The sequence below is a fragment of the Piliocolobus tephrosceles genome, chromosome 17 (genome assembly GCF_002776525.5).
Source record: "Piliocolobus tephrosceles isolate RC106 chromosome 17, ASM277652v3, whole genome shotgun sequence".
Lineage (NCBI taxonomy): Eukaryota > Metazoa > Chordata > Mammalia > Primates > Cercopithecidae > Piliocolobus > Piliocolobus tephrosceles.
Genome location: NC_045450.1, coordinates 8,608,992 through 8,631,537, shown reverse-complemented (window position 1 = coordinate 8,631,537; position 22,546 = coordinate 8,608,992). Strand labels below are relative to the sequence as shown.

At 46.0% G+C, this 22,546-nt stretch overlaps 1 protein-coding gene across 2 annotated transcripts in view; it reads left to right on the top strand.

Annotated features, from left to right (window-relative positions):
• TMEM114 (transmembrane protein 114) overlaps positions 1-22,546 on the top strand; it is a 61,995-nt gene that overhangs the window by 26,520 nt on the left and 12,929 nt on the right. Inside the window, exon 3 of one of the 2 annotated variants that reach the window (XM_026446856.1) lies at positions 9,417-9,596. The exons of the other annotated variant lie outside the window; for it this stretch is intronic. Coding sequence (XP_026302641.1) covers positions 9,417-9,541 — 125 coding nt within the window. The 3' untranslated portion in view covers positions 9,542-9,596. Of the gene's footprint in view, positions 1-9,416; positions 9,597-22,546 lie in introns of those variants that run through there. 2 annotated transcript variants of the gene reach the window in all.

Sequence of the window (22,546 nt, the reverse complement as noted above, 5' to 3'; positions counted from 1 at the left end):
TCATTCCCTCACTCATTCCCTTCCTCCCTCACTCATTCACTCACTCATTCCCTCCTTCCCTCACTCATTTACTCATTCACTCACTCATTCATTCACTCACTCATTCCGTCACTCATTCATTCACTCATTTACTCATTCACTCACTCACTCATTCAGTAGTCACTCACGCATTCCCTCCCTCATTCATTCATTCCCTCACTAATTCCTCCCTCATTCATTCACTCACTCATTACTAATTCATTTATTCACTCATTCATTTATTCACTCACTCATTCACTCCCTCACTCATCACTTGCTCACACACTTGTTCATACAGGTATTCATTCATTCACTTGCTCATTCATATGTTCATTGACTCATTCATTCAACAGTGACTTATTTGATGCCTGATGTACCAGTGCTGTTTGAAACACCAAGGATTTAATAGTGAAGAAAAGTGACTCAAAACCTGCCTTTTGAAGCTGACATTCCAGGGCCTGTGCATGTGTGTGTATGACTGCATGGGTATGACACACAGTAAAAGTGGCTGGTGGAATGTGGGGTATACTTCCTGGTAAGAAGTTCTGTAAAGCAGATAGGGAGAAGGTAGCAGGGAAGAGTGTGTTGTACAATGAATATAATGTGCTGTCCAGTCTTTTGAGAGACCAGCAAGTCTTCCTCCTAATTTTGCCTTGATTAATTAGCTCAATAAGTGTTGCCCAAGCCTGTGCTGTAGGCAAGGGAAGGGGAATCTCCCTAGGGCTGGACAGACAGGGGCAGACTGTAAACTCAGTGATATGGTTTGTCTGTGTCCCCACCCAAATCTCATGTTGAATTGTAGCTCCCAGAATTCCCACGTCATGGGAGGGACCCTGTGGGAGATGATCGAACATGGGGGCGGTTTCCCCCATACTGTTCTCATGGTAGCGAGTAAGTCTCATGAAACCTGACGGTTTTTTAAGAGTTTCCCTTTTTGCTTGGCTCTCATTCTCCCTCTCGCCTGTGGCGACATAAGACGTGCCTTTCAACTCCTGCCATGACCGTGAAGCCTTCCCAGCCATGTAGGACTGTGAGTCCATTCAACCTCTTTTTCTTAATAATTTACCCAGTCTCAGGTACCTCTTTACCAGCAGTGTGAGAACAGACTAATACACCCAGCCTCAGTCCCCAATGCTGACTTTGGTGCCTTCTCCTGCAGGTGAATGTTGGGACTGCCGGGGGATCCCAGACATAGTGAGGGCCCCTGGAAACTTGCCAAGCGTGTTCTCATGCCCTGACTGGCAAACAGGAGCCTGAGGTTCACAGAAGGAGAAGACTTGCTCTGGGTAGAAGCTGATAGTGAGAGGAACCAGGATGAGACTCGAACTCCGGCCCCAGAATCTCCCTTTGACATCTTGGGCTGCCTCCCTCCCTTTCTCCCTTGAGAATAAACAACCTGCCTTTTGGAGCCTGCAGGAAGTGCCTCCTCTGTGCACAGCCCCTAGTCGCTGAGGATGGGCCACCCTGGCTTGCAAACCTTTGTTTACATGGTAGAGCACTTTAGAATTTCCAGGGCAAGTTCCAAGGCTCATGTGACCCTTGCCACTGTCCTCCAAGGAGAGGATGCCCACCCTTGCTCCCACTAATGGACAAGCCAACAGAAACTCAGGGAGGTCAAGGATGCATCCAAGATCATTGGCCAGGTCAGGCATGGTGGCTCACACCTGTAGTCCCAACAATTTGGAAGGCCAGGCAGGCAGGACAGGAGGATCACGTGAGCCCGGGAGTTTGAGACCAGCCTAAGCAACATAGCAAGACCCCATCTCTACCAAAAAAAAAAAAAAAGCCGGATTTGCCGGATTTGGTGGCATGCACCTGTAGTCCCAGCTGCTCAGGAGGCTGAGGCGGGGGGACTGAGCCTAGGAGGTCGAGGCTGCAGTGAGCTGTGATGGCACCACTGCACTCCAGCCTTGGTAACAGAGTGAAACCCTGTCTCAAACAACAACAATAACCACAACAAGATCGTTAGCCAGAAGTTTACAGAACAGAGACTCAAAGCCAGGTCTTCTGAGTGCCCAGCTAAGCCGCCCACTTCTGCCTCCCATTCAGCCACCCCAGGCTCCCAACTTCCCACCCTTGGGGTCTAAAGAGCCGCACAGGGAACTCAGTCCTTGTCCTGGTGCTGTAGCTTCTGTGTCATGGAAACCTGGGCTTCACGCACACGCAGCTCCTCCATCATCAGCAGCACCAAGTCAGCAGCATCGCAACTGCAGGGCTCAGGCACCTTCCTCCTTGTGAGGGTGGCATGGGGCTTCTGTTAGAACATCTGCGTCTGTCCCATATTCATTTCTATTTCCTCAATGAAATGCTTCTTTTAACAGAGTACTCAGAGCCCCACAAGAGGAACAACGCTTTGAGGACTGATAAAATATTCATGCATTGAATAAGCTGACTCCCCCATCCCCTTCCACCTCTATTCCTTGGTGGAGTTTGCTCCCTCCTGCACCCACTGGATTGCTGGGTCCTTGCTTGGAAGTAGCAGCTCAGGGAGCCCATGGCAGGCAGAGGATTCACTTGTAATGCTTGAAGTAGCCATTGGTTTTTCTCCACACCTGGGACGTTGGTCCTGATGTGTGTGATGGAAGCAGCTAGTATCAGAACTGGGTGGAATTAAGGCCGGATTCGGTGGCTCACGCCTGTAATCTCAGAGTTTTGGGAGGCTGAGGTGGGCGGATCACTTGAGGTCAGGAGTTGGGGACCAGCCTGGCCAACGCGGTGAAACCCCGTCTCTACTAAAAATACAAAAATCATCTGGGCATGGTGGTGCATGTCTGTAGTCCCAGCTACCCGGGAGGCTGAGGCAGGAAGATCATTTGAACCTGGGAGGCGGAGGTTGCAGTGAGCCAAGAGCGCACCACTGCACTCTAGCCTGGGTGACAGAGTGAGCTCCATCTCAAAAAAAAAAAAAAAAAAAAAAAAAGAGGCCAGGCGCGGTGGCTCATGCCTGTAATCCCAGCACTTTGGGAGGCTGAGACGAGGTCAGGAGATCAAGCCCATCCTGGCTAACACGGTGAAACCCTGTCTCCACTAAAAATACAGAAAAAATTAGCTAGGCATGGTGGCATGTGCCTGTAGTCCCAGCTACTTGGGAGGCTAAGGCAGGAGAATCACTTGAACCTGGGAGGCAGAGGTTGCAGTGAGCCGAGATCATGCCATTGCACTCCAGCCTGGGTGACAGAGTAAACTGCATCTCAAAAAAAAAAAAAAAAAAAAAAAGAACTGGCTGTAATCATATCAGCATCTGATCTTCCACCTTTTGTCAATGGGACCCTGAGAGGCAGGGTGACATGCTCAGGGCGGGTGTTGTAGTTGCCTACCTAAAGAGAGGACTGTTGCAGGTTCCAGCATGTGCCCCCAAAACATCATGTTGAAATTGTAACTTCAGTACCTGTAAATGTGACCTTACTTAGGAAAAGGGGTCTTTACAGGTGTAATTACTATAGTTAAGATGAAGTTATATTGGATTGGGGTGGGCCCTAAATCCAATGGCTGGTGTCTTTTTAAGAAGACCAGGTGAGGGTGGAGAGATACACAGAGAGAAGGTCACGTGAAGGCAGAGGTGGGGGTTGGAGTGATGCTGCCACAAGCCAAGGAGCACTTGGAGCCACCAGGAGCTGGAATAGGCAAGAAAGGATCCTCCACTGGAGTCCTCAGAGGGTGCATGGCCCGCCTGACACCTTGATTTTGAACATTGTTGTTTTTTCTTTTTCTTTTTGAGACAGAGTCTCACTCTGTTGCCCAGGCTGGAGTGAAGTGGCGTATGCTCACTGCAACCTCTGCTTCTCAGTTTCAAGTGATTCTCCTGCCTCAGCCTCCCCAGTAGCTGGGATTACAGGCATGCACGACACACCCGGCTAATTTCTGTATTTTTAGTAGAGATGGGGTTTCACCATGTTGGTCAGGCTGGTCTTGAACTCCTGACCTCAGGTGATCCACCTGTCTCAGCCTCCCAAAGTGCTGGGATGACAGGCGTGAGCCACCGTGCCTGGGCTGATTTTGAACTCTGGACCTTCAGAATTGTGAGAGAATACATTGCTGTTGTTTTAAGCCACCTAATTTGTGGTGGTTTGTTAGGGCAGCTCTAGGAAGTCACTAAAGTCACGATATCAAGAGATTATTTTAAAGATCAAAGTGTTAATAGCAGCTCACATTACCAAGTGATGACGGTGCTTTATCTTCTTTAGTCTTCCCACGATATCTGTGAGGTACGTACTGTTACTATTTTTCCCAAAGTGAGGAAATTGAGGCTCAGAGGCAGGAAATAATTACCTGAGTTCATGCCCTGGGTAAGTTGGTTCTGGAAAAGGGAGCAAGCTGCTGACCAACACCTGTGCTCTTAAGGGCCACACATATTTCTTTGTAGCTGCCTAACAAATCACCCAAGACGTAGTGGCTAAAACCAGTGACCCTTGTATATTACTTGTGGTCTTTGAGAGTTGGGAATTGCGGAAGGAGTCAGCTGGGCGATTGTGGTTTGGCTTCTCTCATGCAGTAGCTGGAGCTGGAACAGCAGGCAGTGGAGCAGCTAGGGGCAGGCTGAGCGCTTCTCTCTTTACATCATCTCAGGGCCTTTCCATATGGCTCTCCACATGGGCTAGACTGGGCTTCCTGACAATTTGGTAGTATCAGGGCTGTTGGGAGGCTTAATGGCAGTTCCTGGGCCCAGGGCTAGTACTCTCATGGGCAAGGTGGAAGTTGCGTTACCTTTTGTGACCTAGTCTCAGAAGTCATATGGCATCTTTTCTGCCACAGTCACAGCCTGTTCTGATTCACAAGGAGGGAACATAGACGTCAACCTCCCTGGGAGGAGTAGCAAGGGCATGGGGGATTGGAGAGCTGCTAGAGCCACCCTTACAAAGTACAATCCACTACCCTCTCCGAGTGCAGCCTGTTTTCTCAAGCCTCACCGACTCATTGTTTCTACCATGGGAGCTCAGACACCTCAGATTTTGCTCTGGTCTCCAGCAAAATCCAACTATTTATTTGCATCCTTAGCAAGAACAGAGGCTGGAGGGGTCAGCAGGGGCCACATTACGGAAGGCCACAGGGAGGAGTATCGAGATCAATGTGGAGGGTTTTTAAAAATTGTGATAAAATACACATGACATAAAATTTACATTTCAATCGTTTTAAAGTGCACACGGGTCAGGCGTGGTGGCTCACGCCTATAATCCCAGCACTTTGGGAGGCCGAGGCGGGCGGATCACCTGAGCTCAGGAGTTCGAGACCAGCCTGGCCAACATGGTGAAACCCCGTCTCTACTAAAAAAATTAGCTGGGTGTGGTGGCAGGCACCTGTAATCCCAGCTATTTAGGAGTCTGGGGCAGGAGAATCGCTTGAACCTGGGAGGCGGAGGTTGCAGTGAGCCAAGATCATGCCATTGCCCTCCAGCCTGAGCAACAAGAGCAAAACTCCATCTCAAAACAACAACAACAAAAGCTAAAGTGCACACAACTCAGTAGCATTTAGTACATGCACAATGTCATGCAACCATCGCCACTGTCTAGTTCTAGAGTATCTTCATCACCAAAGGATGAAAAGGATGAATGTTTTCACCCCTTTTCAACCCAAAAGGAAACCCAGTGGGGAGTTCTATGGAGGAGGCGATACCTTTGTGCCCTAGAAGGATCTCTATCTAGAAGTTGAGTGATGGGCTGGAGCAGCGGGGGCTGGTATAACTGCAGGGACAAAGGCCGGCAGACAGGCTGATACTTGTGTAGATGAGAGAATGTGGGCAGAGCTGACGAGAAGGAGATAAGAATTCAGACTTGGCATTTACAAGGTAGAATTGATGGACTGGGCGAGTGATGGATGCAGGAAGAAGAGACTGGGTTCCCAGATGAAATATGAGTGTGGATGGTATTATGATTCACAGAGCTGGAAAATGCCAGGAGGCATGCCGACAGGTAGTGTTGAAGGAGGGGAGTGGATAGTAAATTCATTCTGGAAGACAGCGCTTGAGACACTGTGGGGCCATCCAAGAGGGACACGTCCAAGAGGCAGTTGGAGATACTTCTTAGGGTTAGGTCAACCAGGCTTTCCCAACTTTGGTACTAGTGACATTTGAGGCCAAATATTCTTTGTTCTTGGGAGCTGCCTTCTGCATTGTAGGCAGTTTGGCAGAATCCCTGGATTCCAGCCAGTAGATGCCCACTGCACCCCCTCTTTGCAATTATGACAACCAAAAACATCTCCAGATATTGCCACGTGTGCCTGGAGGACACGATTGTCCTGGTTGAGAATTACCTGGTCAGAGGCATGGGGAGCCATCGACGTGAAAACAATGGTGAGATAGGGAGTAGGTGCAACTGGACCCCAGACCAGATTGAAGACTGGTGGAAGCTGGGAAGAGGCATCGAAAGACACATCCACCAGTGCCACGACAGTTTACCATTGCCATGACAACACCTGGAGGTTACTGCCCCTTGCCATGGCAACAACCCCTCCCCCACCCAGAAGTTACTGCTCATTTTCTAGCTGATTCTGAAAGGCTGCTCCTTAATTAGCATATCATTAAAAGTGGGTATAAAGACTGCAAAACTGCCCTGAGCTGCTACTGTCACCACACTGCCTGTGAGGTGTCCCTGCTCTTGTAGGAGCAGTCACGGAGCTGCAAGCCTGCCGCATCCTCAGTGCAGCTGTTTTCTTGTACCACGAGCTTGCTCTTGAATTCCTTCCTGGGCTAAGCCAAGAACCTGCCCTGCATCAGTAGTGCAAACCTTCGGGATGCATGAGGCGCTCAGAGAGTCAGCGTGACATGCGAAGAGAGAAGAGCTCAGGAAATGTGCATGATAAACACCAACTCACATGGGCGAAACCAGAGGAGACCACAGAGGTTACTGAGAAGGAGAGATCTGGGAAGAGAGGGGAGGGAAACCCCACGAGTGGGCAGGTCCTGGTACCGAAGGCTGCCTCCCCTTCTGACTTCCAGCCATCTATGAGGCCACATTTCCACGTTTACTTCTGGGGGTCTGCAGAGCATGGGGGCTCAAAGCACAGGCTCTATGGGCATTCGAATACCCAGCTGTGGTACCAAGGACAAACAGCTTAAGCTCCTCGTCCCTCAACTTCCTCATCCTTAAGAGAGCACTAACATCAGTGCCTACCCTCAGGGTTGTTGCATAAGTTACAGCAGGCAAAGTGCATAGAACAGGACTTCTCATCTGTGAGTGCTAAGCCAGTGTCAGCTGCTCTTCGGATTCTTACTTGACTCGTTTCCAGACCTTTTGAACCTGGCCTCACTCCTTGGGCTTAAATTAACTCCATCATTCTTACATTCAGCAAATACTTATGGAAGACTTAGTATGCACCAGCAGACACTGTGCATGGGGAGCAAAAGAGAAGCAGAGCCCACCCCACAGAAAGCATGGTTGGGGGTGGAGGATCAATCAAGTGCCACATGTATGATTCCAAACGGAGACAAGTGTTATGAAGGGGCTAGGAGAGACCAAGAAGGAGACCCTCTCTCTGGTCAGCAATGGTGCCTCGTTTTATTATTATTACTATTAGAGACAGAGTTTGGTGCAATCATAGATCACTGCAGTCTCAAACTCCTGGTCTCAAGCGATGTTCCTGCCTCGGCCTCCCAAAGGGCTGGAATTGCAGGCTTGAGCCACTCTGTTCGCCGCTACCCATTTTTCCCCCTAAATCACATGACCTCATCTGTTTGCAGGGCCCGGGCAGTCAATAAAGGGGAAAAAGAATGGAAGGCCTTTCAAATGCATCTCTTATTGTTCTGGAGAAAGAAAGTATTACAGTGAAGCAGTGTTAGGGAGGCCAAGGTGGGTGGATCACTTGAGCTCAGGAGTTCAAGACTAGCCTGGGCAACATGGTGAAACCCTATCTCTACAAAAAACACAAAAATTAACTGGGTGTAGTGGCGCATGCCTGTAATCCCAGCTATTGAGGAGGCTGAGGCATGAGAATCACTTGAACCTGGGAGGCAGAGGTTGCAGTGAGCTGAGATCGTATCACTGCACTCCAGCCTTGGTGACAGACAGACCCTGTCTAAAAAAAAAAAAAAAAAAAAAACCGCTAGCAGCTGTAGTGGTGTAGGCCTGTAATTCCAGCTACTTTGGAGGCTAAGGTGGGAGGATAATGAACTTGAAAAGCTGAGATTGCAGTGAGCCCAGATAGTGCCACTGCACTCCAGCCTGGGTGACAGAGCAAGACTCGTCTCAAAAAAAAAAAAAAAAAAAAAAAAGTTCAAGTCCTTGAATCTCCATCTCCTGATTCTTTGGACTCTACAGCTATTTTCATTCTCCTGAAAGAGTTCTCCGGCCATAGACACCCACAGGAACCTCCCATGGCCAGATTTTTCAGAACCTCAATTTCAAAGTGATATGAGATAATGCCCATTAAATCACAGGTCTTGATCTTGGTCTGGAAAGCAGGGGCACTGAGCCGATGCCCCAGGGCCAGCTGAGTGTTTCTCAGACCAGAGGAATGAAACGGCTGCGGTCAGCACTCCTGTGCTCTCCTGCCCTCTCCATCCTGGCCTCTTCGCCAAGCAAAGGGTGAGCAACAAAGGGGAGGATGAGAAGTCGGAAGAAAAACCTGGCAGGAAGCAAAAACCTCAGCTGGATTAGCAAGTGACCAGAGTCAAGCCATCAAAGGACCTGGATAAAAGGATGGAGATCACTCGGGGAGAGTTTAAATACAGGCAGCTTAAGTGGTAAGAGACCTAAAGTGAGTGATCAAAGACGACTTCAGAATCACAGCTCCGCGGGCCCTGGGAGCTGTTAAGCCTGAGAATCAAGGGCTGCTGGAGGGGAGGGGAGGGGTTTGTGTAGGAACAGCAAGGTTTCACCTTCAGGGCGGAAGGCCAGGGTCCCTGAGTTAGAGAATTCAGGAGCAGGTAGGACCTCAGAGCATAGTCATTGTCTTTTTTTTTTTTTCCGATTTATTTTGAAATAATTATAGGCTCGCAGGAAGTGGCAAAAACAGAACAGAGAGTCCCTTGAACCCTTCACTTATCTTTCCCCAGTGGTGGCATCCTACATAATTGCAGTACAATGTCAAAGCTAGGAAATCCACATTGCGATACTGCTAAACTACAGATCTTATCTTTGTGTGTGTGTGTGTACAGTTTTGTGCAGATTTCTGCCATGTATAGATTTGTGCACAGCACAATCAAGCACAATCATGAAGCAGAACTTTTCCATCACCTCAAAGGAGCTCTATGTAACTACACTTTGTAGTCTTTTTTTTTTTTTTTTCTTTTAAAGAAATAGAGTCTCACTCTGTTGCCCAGGCTGGAGTGCAGTGGAGTGAACATAGGTCACTACAGCCTCAACCTCCTGGGTTCAAGTGATGCTCCCACCTTAGCCTCCCTAGTAGTTGGGACTACAGGCACACACAACCATGCCCGGCTAATATTTAAATTGTTTTTTTTGCAGAGATGGAGTCTTGCTGTGTTGCCCAGGCTGGTCTCAAATTCCTGGCTTCAAGAGATCCTCTTGCTTCAGCCTCTCAAAGTGCTGGGATTACAGGTATGAGCTGCTGTGCCTGGTTCTCCTTGTAGTCCTTGCTTGACCCCTGGCAATCACTCATCTGTCTTCTACCTCTGGAGCTCTGTAATTTTGAGAATGTTATCTAAAAATGGAATCATACAATATAGAATCTTTGGAGACTGGCTCTTCTTCACTCAGCATATTGGATGGATACCTTGGAGATCCATCCACATTGTTGCATTTGTTCCTTTTCATTGCTGCATAGTATTCCATGGTTCTGATGTAGTACAATTGGTATATCCAATAACCTAGTGAAGGACATTTGGGCGGTTCTCAGTTTTGCACAATTATGACCATGGGTTTTACGTTTGGTACATGAGCTTGAATGGAGAAGTTTAATAAAACACCCCTAGAAACACACTGTTAAATTTTACTTCAGAATATTGTTTGAGATGCTCTCATAACATCAATTGTGCTATTCTATGAAAGGTTTTGAAAAGACAAATTTCTGTCTTGCCTCACAGACAGAAAGTCAATGTTTCTTGTCAGTCTTTACTATGGTCAAATCTGAGGATACTGGGAATGTTGTCACTGATGAACTTTCTCTCTTTGCTTTGGCCACCAGGAAGCTGAGTTTGGGGCCAACTGTTTATTTGTGGAATTCTCTTCTTATGCAGTGCTCACCTAATTTGGCCTTGACATAGTCATCTTTGTTTTTTTACCTTAAATATTATTTTTAAGTATAACAGTGTAGAGAAGGCTACACAGTGTAGGCTAAGCCACTCCCTCAGTCATGGTCCTGCCTTTACTAGGGGCTGGAGCTTGGATTCAAACACATGGTGTCTGACGAACGTATTTGAAGAACAGGCTTTTTAGAGGGTCTTGCTTGCAGCCATTCCAGGAGCGTGAGACTTGCATTTTACCTGCCTCATGAAATTAACAAAGTCTGGCCAAATATTTTGGCCAGAGTCTTGTTCCTAGTTCTTGGTTCTGGTAAAAACCAGAATTCTAGGGGATCCTTTCTTTGGAGAAAAAAATCCTCCAGTGCTAGAGACCAGAGCATGTTTCCTGGGAGACCCATAGCTCAGTAGAACAAGAAAGAGTGAACGAACAGGATGGCGGGAGACCTGTCACCTTTGCTAGACTTTGAACTCCTTTAGGGTCAGAACCATGTAATATTCATCTTTGTAGTTCTGCAAATCAAGTACAAGGTGAGGTGCAGAATAGCTGTGACCAGTAATGTTTTGCTCACTCTTCTACTGTGGTTCTCTTAGGAGGGGAACAGTGGATGTTCTATCCTATGGGTTCAGGGAGGACCACAGGTTGAGGAAGGGGATGAGTCGCTCTAGCAGCCACAAGCATATGTGGATATGGGAGTGGGCAGGATGTGGACCTTCAGGGCCCCAAAAGCTGGAGTGTTAGGAGGGACCAGTTTTTTTTTTTTGTTGTTGTTTGTTTGTTTTTTTTTTTTCAGAAGAAATTTCGCTCTTGTTGCCCAGGCTGGAGTGCAATGGTGTGATCTCGGCTCACTGCGACCTCCGCCTCCAGGGTTCAAGCGATTCTTCTGCCTCATCCTCCCAAGTAGCTGGGATTACAGGCATGCACTACTACGCCTGGCTAATTTTGTATTTTTAGTAGAGACGGGGTTTCACCATGTTGGTCAGGGTGCTCTCAAACTCCTGACTTTGTGGTCCGCCTGCCTTGGCCTCCCAAAGTGCTGGGATTGCAGGCGTGAGTCACCGCGCCCTGCCAGGAGGGACCAGATTTTAGATTCCAGAGAACACGAACAAAATTCTGGGGTACTGTGATGGTTAATATTAAGCGTCAACTTGATTGGCTTGAAAGATGCAAAGTATCGTTTCTGGGTGTATCTGGGTATTTCTGGCTGTTGCCAGAAGAGGTTATCATTTGAGTCAGTGAACTGGGAGAGGAAGACCCACCCACAACGTGGGTAGGCACCATCCCATTGGCTGCCAGCAAGGTTAGAAAAAGCAGGCAGAAGATGCTGGAAGAAGCTGACTTGCTGAGTCTTCTGGCCTTCATCTTTCTCCCGTGCTAGATGCTTCCTGCCCTGGAACATCAGATTCCAAGTTCTTTAGCTTTTGGACTCTTGGGCTTACACCAGTGGTTTGCCAGGGGCTCTTGGGCCTTTGGCCACAGGCTGAAGGGTGCACAGTTGGCTTCACTGGTTTTGAGGTTTTGGGACTCGAACTGAGCCACTACTGGCTTCGTTACTCCTCAGCTTGCAGACGGACTGTGGTGGGACTTCACCTTGTGATCATGTAAGCCGATTCTCCTGAATAAATTCCCTTTTATATATTCATCTATTCTATTAGTTCTGCCCTCTAGAGAACCCTGACTAATACAGGTAGAAGTTCTGTTACGTACTTTTCATCACGGCAAGTAAGTCCATCAGTTCAGCCACCACCTGAGCACACAGACACAGAACCCCACATACAAAAAGACAGTCACTACCGTTTCCTCTTACAACTGTCTCTCACACATGTACACACACACACGAAGGAAAATATGGTATCTTGAAATACAAGGTTGAATTTTAAACAGAATGCATGTGAACTTTCTTATTTTTCTCAGTTCACACAAATCTCACTTTGAGATCATGCATTCCTTTTTTTTTTTGAGACGGAGTTTTGCTGTTGTTGCCCAGGCTTGAGTGAAGTGGCTCGATTATGGCTCACTGCAACCTCTGCCTCTGGGTTCAAGTGATTCTCCTGCCTCAGCCTCCCTAGTAGCTGGGACTACAGGTACCAACCACCACTTTGGGCTAATTTTTGTATTTTTAGTGAGACGGGGTTTTGCCATGTTGGCCAGGCTGGTCTCGAACTCCTGACCTCAGGTGATCCACCCACCTTGGCCTCCCAAAATGCTGGGATTATAGGTGTGAGCCACCACCCTCGACCTGAGATCATGCATTCTTTTTTTTTTTTTTTTGAGATGGAGTCTTGCACTGTTGCCCAGGCTGGAGTGCAGTGGCAAGATCTCGGCTCACTGCAAGCTCCCCCTCCTGGGTTCACACCATTTTCCTGCCTCAGCCTCCCAAGTAGCTGGGACTACAGGTGCCCGCCACCATGCCAGGCTAATTTTTTGTACTTTTAGTAGAGACGGGGTTTCACCATGTTAGCCAGGTTGGTCTCTATCTCCTGACCGGTGATCCGCCCGCCTCCACCTCCCAAAGTGCTGGGATTGCAGGTGTGAGCCGCCGCACCCAGCTGGATCATGCATTCTTAATGCAGGCAACAACTGGATCTCTCTCTCTCTCTTTGCTGAATTGGAAGATGCTTTATTTCTTTTGAACACTAGCTCCTCCACCAACTGTATACAATTGAAATATTTCACATGGTCATTCCCATCAGTTAAAGTAAAACAAAGCATTTTCCATATGTGGGTGTATTTTTTTTTGTATACATCCATACACGGCATTTTTTAGCTCACTTCTCTATGGGCGAGAAAAAGACAAAAAAAAGCATGTAAGATTTCATCTTTGTTCAGATAATTGACTCTTGGGGGGTGAAAAGATGTTGGATAATACAATGGTTTGTGGCCCTGCAAAGGGTCACAGTACAGAAACAGATACACAGTGCACCTGTGCTATTATTTCAAGGGTGTGTGTGGGGTGACGATTAGGAAAAAAAGCTTAAAAGACTCATCAGGGAGGTAATAATAATAAAAGGTTGTAAAGCCATGCTGTACATAGCTAGTATCTGAGAATCATTGACCTTGACTGTAGGAAACTATAGACGTGTCACCCAACACTCAAGAAACATGCGTTATAATCGCCAGAGTTTGCTATGGGTCAGGCACACTGCCAAACCCTTTACATGCATCATTTCACAGTAACCCTGAGAGGTGGGAACTCATATCATGTCCTTTTCACAAATGAGAAAATCCGGGGGTGGAGAGGCTAACTAAGCCATTTGCTCAGTTAGGGTCCCACCGTTACTAGGAGCTGGAGCTTAGATTCAAACTCACGGTGTCTAACTAACTTATTTGAAGAATAGGCTTTTCAGAGGGTCTTGCTTGCAGCCGTTCCAGGAGCATGAAACTTGTGTTTCCCCTTCCTCATGAAATTAACAAAGTCTGGCCAAATATTTGGGTCAGAGTCTTGTTCCTGACATTTCTATCACCTGGACTGGGAATCATTTCCACAGCCCCAGCAAATCCAGATGTTGGAGGTCAAAAGAGCAAGCCGCAGGCCCATCAAAGGAATGATGGGCCTCCCAAGCCCAGCAATTAAGAGGGGTTTCTCAGCTGTGAACTTGCCTGTTGGTGTCCTGATGAAAGTCTCTCATGGTAATTAAATAACCGTGACTGTGGTCTGCACTTCCCCGAGACTTCGCTCAGAGGCCACGCGAGGACCTCTTTCTGCCTGAGAAGACAACCTTGCCAACCTCTGTGTTCAGTAAAGAAAGTGTGCCGGCCGGGCGCAGTGGCTCATGCCTGTAATCCCAGCACTTTGGGAGGCCGAGGCGGGTGGATCACAAGGTCAGGAGTTCAAGACCAGTCTGGCCAAGATGGTGAAACCCTGTCTCTAGTAAAAATACAAAAATTAGCCAGGTGTAGTGGCGGGCACCTGTAATCCCAGCTACTCAGGAGGCTGAGGCAAGAGAATAGCTAGAACTCGGGAGGCGGAGGTTGTAGTGAGCCGAGATTACACCACTGTACTCCAGCCTGGGCTACAGAGCGAGACTCCATCTCAAAAAAAAAAAAAAAAAAAAAAAAAAAAAAAAAAAAAAAAGGAAAGAAAGAAGGAAAGAAAGAAAGAAGGAGAGAAAGCGTGCCTCTGCAGAGGCAATGGGAATGCATTTCAGGACAAGGAAGTGCCTCCATGGAGACAGAATCTGGTCTAGAGTTCTTGCTTAACCCCTTTGGAGAAATCCTGGTTGATACATTCTGCCCTTCCTTACTCCTCATCCTCCACACAGCTGCTGGGATGGTGTCTTTAATGCAAAAATCTTGACACTTCTCAGCTCAAAAATTCCTTGACGACTCCCCCTTTCCCCCAGCCATATTTGCCATCAATGAGACCACACGATCCCTCAACAGAATTCCAGAAAAGAGCCTGAGAACACATACCTGCAGCAACCATTATATGCAGACTGGATAAACATTCTAATGGGTCTTGTACATACAGGTATTTTATGTAATGCTTAGATACATTTACCCAAGGCTCAGTTGGCTGTGGCCTTCCCCTGTCTTCCCAGCTAGCTTTAGAAATAAACGCAGCCCAGCCAAATAAGAACAAGCAAAAGCTATTTATTCAGAGCTTGCCATAGCAAGGGAGTCAGCCAGCATCACTTGCGTTTTGGCAGACACTCAAAGGTAGATAGAGGAGAGGGAAACCTTTATTGCAGAAGAAAAAGAAGACTCGGTGTGCTCTGATTGGAGCTGTTGTCATGGGGAACCTGAAGGTGGGATAATTAGAAGTGGTCTTCTGCTGTGATCTGGTAGGGGTGTCTGTTTAGCTTTCTTGGGTTTATCCCCAGTTGGATGCAGGGACAAAAATTTTAGGGAAGTTGTCAGTTATTTTTGGAATCCTGGGCATTTGGGACCGATTGTTACTGGGGTTGTTGCCTGGCTTCCTGAGCCAGTTGCTACATACAGTGAGCGGACTTTCTACAAGTCTGACTTACAGAGAGCAGGCTGGTGCCCTGGGCTGGTTCCTGTAGATAATGTCCGGGCTGGTCGCTGCAGATAGTTGGCTCAGGGTTCTGTATAGAGACTGGTCACTGTTGGTACGTTCAGTCTCTCAGGTAAACATGTAAATCTAAAGAGATCACATGAAATTCTTGGCTCCTCATTTATAAATGTTTACAATTACTGACAGGTGACAATGAGAAGGAATGCAAATTATCTGTGTTGATTTACTTAACAGTTTGAAATGAGTTAAGGGATTCTTTAATGTATACAATCAATCTTAAACATCGTGGTGCATGTAAAAGTGTTCATCGGGATTGTAGGTATATATTATGAACACTTATGCTCTTAATATAATTGTTTTATTCATTTTGAACATTTCTTTTTTGTTTCGAGACAGGGTCTTGCTCTGTTCCCAGGCTGGAGTGCAGTAGCATGATCATAGCTCACTATAGCTGCCATCTGCTGGGCTCAAGTGATCCTCCCACCTCAGCCTCTAAGGCAGCTGGGATGACAGGCACACACCACCACACCCAGTTAATTTTTAAATTTTCTGTAGAGATAGGGTCTTCCTATGTTGCCCAGGCTGGTCTCAAACTCTTAGGATCAAGCCATCCTTCTCCCTTAGCCTCCCGAAGTGGTGGGATTACAGGCATGAGCCACCATGCCTGGCTGAGCATTTCTTTATGAAATCAAAGGTTTGAGAATTTTAAGAAGGGTAAAATATGTAAGAAACCAATGAAACCATAGATGAAATGGTCATATAGTAGGAGAAGGGAGATAAGGTAGCTCACTGGTTCTCAAAGTGTGGCCCCTCGATCAGTGGCATCAACCCCATTTGGGAATTTGTTAGAAAAGCAAATTCTCAGGCCCCACTAATGATCGACTGAATTAGAAACTCTGGGAATGACGCGCAACAATCTGTATTTGAGTAGCCCTCTGGGCGGTTCTGATACACATGAATATTTAAGGACCACAGAATTAGATTAACACATCAAAATGTAACTTGACAGCAATAGATGATGATGATGGTGATGATGATGTTTTTTTTTTTATATACAGAGTATAACTCTGTTGCACAGGGTGAGTGCAGTGGTATAATTACAGCTCACTGCAGCCTCAACCTCCTGGGCTCAAGCAATCCTCCTACCTCAGCCTCCTGAGTAGCTGGGACAACTACAGGCATGTGCCACTATGCCTGGTTATTTTTTATTTTTGGTAGATAAGGGCTCTTGCTATGTTGTCCAGGTTGGTCTTGAACTCCCCGATGCAAGTAATCTTCCCACCTTGGCCTCCCAAAGTGTTGGGATGACAGGTATGAGCCACTGAGCCTGGCCAACAATAGATTAGTGATCAAGAACATAGGAGAAAGAGAAGAACAACTAGAAAGAAAAGAGAAAGGGTGCAACATAGGCCTGATTAAACAAAAGACAGGAGCATCCGATAAAACAGGTCCACGAGTTATAACCACAGTGGAAACACGCACTGTGGAAACTGCATTTCAATGCCAAGCCTCACAAGATAAGATATTAGGGAGAGAGACAAATAGAGAGAGAGAGAGAGGAAAAAAAAAAGGAAAGATGTTGAGGAGAGAAGAGTAACCACTTGGAATAGACACATTCATATTTTATTCATATCTCTGAGGGGAGCATTGTATGTTTTGCTGGGTGCAGCTATTTTTCAGATGTCTGTAAATTTGATTGGGTTGAACAAAGTACAAATTAATTTAAATGCATCACTGAACTTACTATGACTTCTGCTGTCATGTGTTTTTCTCAGTCGATTTGCACTGAGACTACTGCCATGAAATCTCTGAACACTGAAAAGGGGTCCCCCTACGTAAAACAGTTATAGACCAGTGGCCTGTAGGGTAAAGTCTAAACTTATCAGCAAGGTCTGTTCCTAAGTGTCTTATGAGCTATCCTTCCTTGTCTCAGCAGGTTGGTTGTCTGCTGACTGCTCATTCACATGTATCTTTTAGCAATATCAAGTCACTTGACATTCTTAAAATTCAGCAGATTTTGTTTCTTCTACTAGTGAACTCCTACATATCTATTAAGACCCTGCTCAAATATCACCCCCTTTACTTCCAGGTAAACAAAGTACTCCTTGAGTGAGGAGACCATGTGTTTTCTTCTGTATATGCACAGGACCCAGCTTAATGCCTGGCTCAGTTAATGCTCAACACATATTTGTTGAGTATTCATTTACCACTTAGACAAATTATACCTGTTACTTATCCAAAAGGTGTGCTTTTCTGTTAAATAAGACATAAAGCAAGCGTGAGAGGGCTTGCATATGTCCTTTACTTGGTCTTTGCAGTTTGCCTATATAAAGTTGTTTGCTGTTGATGAGTCAGTAAATGGGAAACAGAAAACAAAAACAGCAACAAAATCACAGTGAAGGAAAAAGAAAATGAGTCACAAAAACAAAACCTAGGCTAATACTGTTGTTATTGTTTATCATGGCATTTAGCTTTGAGCTTCGTGGCAGTCTAGGCAAAAGGAAAATATTGAATTACATAAGCCAGTTTGACCAATGAATCACGGTGGTTTATGAAGACAGATGCATAGTTTTTTATACAAGGAATTTACTGTGTAGGTTCCTATGTTATTGACAAAATGTTAGGTTACTCCAGTAGCTATAGAGAATATTTATTTGTTCATTCTTCAAATATTCTTTCAGCGCATGTTCTGTCCTGGACATTGTGTGGATCTTGGGCTATAGAAATGAGTGATACGTTCACATTCTACAGGAGGAGAGAGACAGGTGGGTTCGTGCAATATAGGGTGATACAGTCCATGTTAGAAGGAAGGTCAGGAGGGTCTAGGAGCCCAAGGCAGAAACCTTGGCTGTCATTGAGAAAGGAAGGCTCTGGGGAAGAGAAGACATCTGAGCTGAGTTTTAGAGAATGAGTTGGGTTGGCCAGATGAAGTTTTGGGATGAGGGGCGGAGCAAGATGGCCGAATAGGAGCAGCTTCAGTCTCCATCTCCCAGCGCGAGCGACACAGAAGACCGGCGATTTCTGCATTTTCAACTGAGGTACTGGGGTCATCTCACTCGGGAGTGCCGGACAATCGGTGCTGGTCAGCTGCTGCAGCCCGACCAGCGAGAGCTGAAGCAGGGCGAGGCATCGCCTCACCTGGGAAGCGCGAGGGGGAAGGGAGTCCCTTTTCCTAGCCAGGGGAACTGAGACACACAACACCTGGAAAATCGGGTAACTCCCACCCCAATACTGCGCTGTAACACCGGCACACCGGAGATTGTATCCCACACCTGGCCGGGAGGGTCCCACGCCCACGGAGCCTCTCTCCTTGCTAACACAGCAGTCTGCGGCAATCTAACCGCAAGGCAGCAGCGAGGCTGGGGGAGGGGCGCCCGCCATCGCTGAGGCTTAAGTAGGTAACTAAAGCCGCTGGGAAGCTGGAACTGGGTGGAGCTCACAGCAGCTCAAGGAAACCTGCCTGTCTCTGTAGACTGCGCCTCTGGGGACAGGGCTCAGCTAAAGGAGTAGAAGCCTGTGAAACGCGAACGACTCTGTCTGACAGCTTTGAAGAGAGCAGTGGATCTCCCAACACGGAGGTTGAGATCTGAGAAGGGGCAGTCTGCCTGCTGAAGTGGGTCACTGACCCCTGAGTAGCCTAACTGGGAGACATCCCCCACTAGGGGCAGTCTGACACCCCACACCTCACAGGGTGGAGTACACCCCTGAGAGGAAGCTTCCAAAGCAAGAATCAGACAGGTGCACTCGCTGTTCAGCAATATTCTATCTTCTGCAACCTCTGCTGCTGATACCCAGGCAAACAGGGTCTGGAGTGGACCTCAAGCAATCTCCAACAGACCTATAGCTGAGGGTCCTGACAGTCAGAAGGAAACCTATCAAACAGGAAGGACACCTATATCAAAACCCCATCAGTACGTCACCATCATCAAAGACCAGTGACAGATAAAACCACAAAGATGGGGAAAAAGCAGGGCAGAAAAGCTGGAAATTCAAAAAATAAGAGCGCATCTCCTCCTGCAAAGGAGCACAGCCCATCGCCAGCAACGGATCAAAGCTGGTCAGAGAATGATTTTGATGAGATGAGAGAAGAAGGCTTCAGTCCATCAAACCTCTCAGAGCTAAAGGAGGAATTACGTACCCAGCGCAAAGAAACTAAAAATCTTGAAAAAAAAGTGGAAGAATTGACAGCTAGACTAATTAATGCAGAGAAGGTCATAAACGAAATGACAGAGGTGAAAACCATGACACGAGAAATATGTGACAAATGCACAAGCTTCAGTAACCGACTCGATCAACTGGAAGAAAGAGTATCAGCGATTGAGGATCAAATGAATGAAATGAAGCGAGAAGAGAAACCAAAAGAAAAAAGAAGAAAAAGAAATGAACAAAGCCTGCAAGAAGTATGGGATTATGTCAAAAGACCAAATCTACGTCTGATTGGGGTGCCTGAAAGTGAGGGGGAAAATGGAACCAAATTGGAAAACACTCTACAGGATATCATCCAGGAGAACTTCCCCAACCTAGCAGGCCAGGCCAACATTCAAATTCAGGAAATACAGAGAACGCCACAAAGATACTCCTCCAGAAGAGCAACTCCAAGACACATAATTGCCAGATTCACCAAAGTTGAAATGAAGGAAAAAATCTTAAGGGCAGCCAGAGAGAAAGGTCGGGTTACCCACAAAGGGAAGCCCATCAGACTGACAGCAGATCTCTCGGCAGAAACTCTACAAGCCAGAAGAGAGTGGGGGCCAATATTCAACGTTCTTAAAGAAAAGAATTTTAAACCCAGAATTTCATATCCAGCCAAACTAAGTTTCATCAGTGAAGGAGAAATAAAATTCTTTACAGATAAGCAAATGCTTAGAGATTTTGTCACCACCAGGCCTGCCTTACAAGAGACCCTGAAGGAAGCCCTAAACATGGAAAGGAACAACTGGTACCAGCCACTGCAAAAACATGCCAAAATGTAAAGACCATCGAGCCTAGGAAGAAACTGCATCAACTAATGAGCAAAATAACCACGTAATATCATAATGGCAGGATCAAGATCACACATAACAATATTAACCTTAAATGTAAATGGACTAAATGCTCCAATTAAAAGACACAGACTGGCAAACTGGATAAAGAGTCAAGACCCATCAGTCTGCTGTCTTCAGGAGACCCATCTCACATGCAGAGACATACATAGGCTCAAAATAAAAGGATGGAGGAAGATCTACCAAGCAAATGGAGAACAAAAAAAAGCAGGGGTTGCAATCCTAGTCTCTGATAAAACAGACTTTAAACCATCAAAGATCAAAAGAGACAAAGAAGGCCATTACATAATGGTAAAGGGATCAATCCAACAGGAAGAGCTAACTATCCTAAATATATATGCACCTAATACAGGAGCACCCAGATTCATAAAGCAAGTCCTTAGAGACTTACAAAGAGACTTAGACTCCCATACAATAATAATGGGAGACTTCAACACTCCACTGTCAACATTAGACAGATCAACGAGACAGAAAGTTAACAAGGATATCCAGGAATTGAACTCATCTCTGCACCAAGCGGACCTAATAGACATCTATAGAACTCTCCACCCCAAGTCAACAGAATATACATTCTTCTCAGCACCACATCACACTTATTCCAAAATTGACCACATAATTGGAAGTAAAGCACTCCTCAGCAAATGTAAAAGAACAGAAATTATAACAAACTGTCTCTCTGACCACAGTGCAATCAAACTAGAACTCAGGACTAAGAAATTCAATCAAAACCGCTCAACTACATGGAAACTGAACAACCTGCTCCTGAATGACTACTGGGTACATAACGAAATGAAAGCAGAAATAAAGATGTTCTTTGAATCCAATGAGAACAAAGATACAACATACCAGAATCTCTGGGACACATTTAAAGCAGTATGTAGAGGGAAATTTATAGCACTAAGTGCCCACAAGAGAAAGCTGGAAAGATCTAAAATTGACACTCTAACATCACAATTAAAAGAACTAGAGAGGCAAGAGCAAACACATTCAAAAGCTAGCAGAAAGCAAGAAATAACTAAGATCAGAGCAGAACTGAAGGAGATAGAGACACAAAAAACCCTCCAAAAAATCAATGAATCCAGGAGTTGGTTTTTTGAAAAGATCAACAAAATTGACAGACCGCTAGCAAGATTAATAAAGAAGAAAAGAGAGAGGAATCAAATAGACGCAATAAAAAATGATAAAGGGGATATCACCACCGACCCCACAGAAATACAAACTACCATCAGAGAATACTATAAACACCTCTACGCAAATCAACTAGAAAATCTAGAAGAAATGGATAATTTCCTGGACACGTACACTCTTCCAAGACTAAACCAGGAAGAAGTTGAATCCCTGAATAGACCAATAGCAGCCTCTGAAATTGAGGCAACAATTAATAGCCTGCCCACCAAAAAAAGCCCAGGACCAGATGGATTCACAGCTGAATTCTACCAGAGGTACAAGGAGGAGCTGGTACCATTCCTTCTGAAACTATTCCAATCAATAGAAAAAGAGGGAATCCTCCCTAACTCATTTTATGAGGCCAGCATCATCCTGATACCAAAGCCTGGCAGAGACACAACAAAAAAAGAGAATTTTAGACCAATCTCCCTGATGAACATCGATGCAAAAATCCTCAATAAAATACTGGCAAACCGGATTCAGCAGCACATCAAAAAGCTTATCCACCATGATCAAGTGGGCTTCATCCCTGGGATGCAAGGCTGGTTCAACATTCGCAAATCAATCAACGTAATCCAGCATATCAACAGAACCAAAGACAAGAACCACATGATTATCTCAATAGATGCAGAAAAGGCTTTTGACAAAATTCAACAGCCCTTCATGCTAAAAACGCTCAACAAATTCGGTATTGATGGAACGTACCTCAAAATAATAAGAGCTATTTATGACAAACCCACAGCTAATATCATACTGAATGGGCAAAAACTGGAAAAGTTCCCTTTGAAAACTGGCACAAGACAGGGATGCCCTCTCTCACCACTCCTATTCAACATAGTGTTGGAAGTTCTGGCTAGGGCAATCAGGCAAGAGAAAGAAATCAAGGGTATTCAGTTAGGAAAAGAGGAAGTCAAATTGTCCCTGTTTGCAGATGACATGATTGTGTATTTAGAAAACCCCATCGTCTCAGCCCAAAATCTTCTTAAGCTGATAAGCAACTTCAGCAAAGTCTCAGGATACAAAAGTAATGTGCAAAAATCACAAGCATTCTTATACACCAGTAACAGACAAGCAGAGAGCCAAATCAGGAATGAACTTCCATTCACAATTGCTTCAAAGAGAATCAAATACCTAGGAATCCAACTTACAAGGGATGTAAAGGACCTCTTCAAGGAGAACTACAAACCACTGCTCAGTGAAATCAAAGA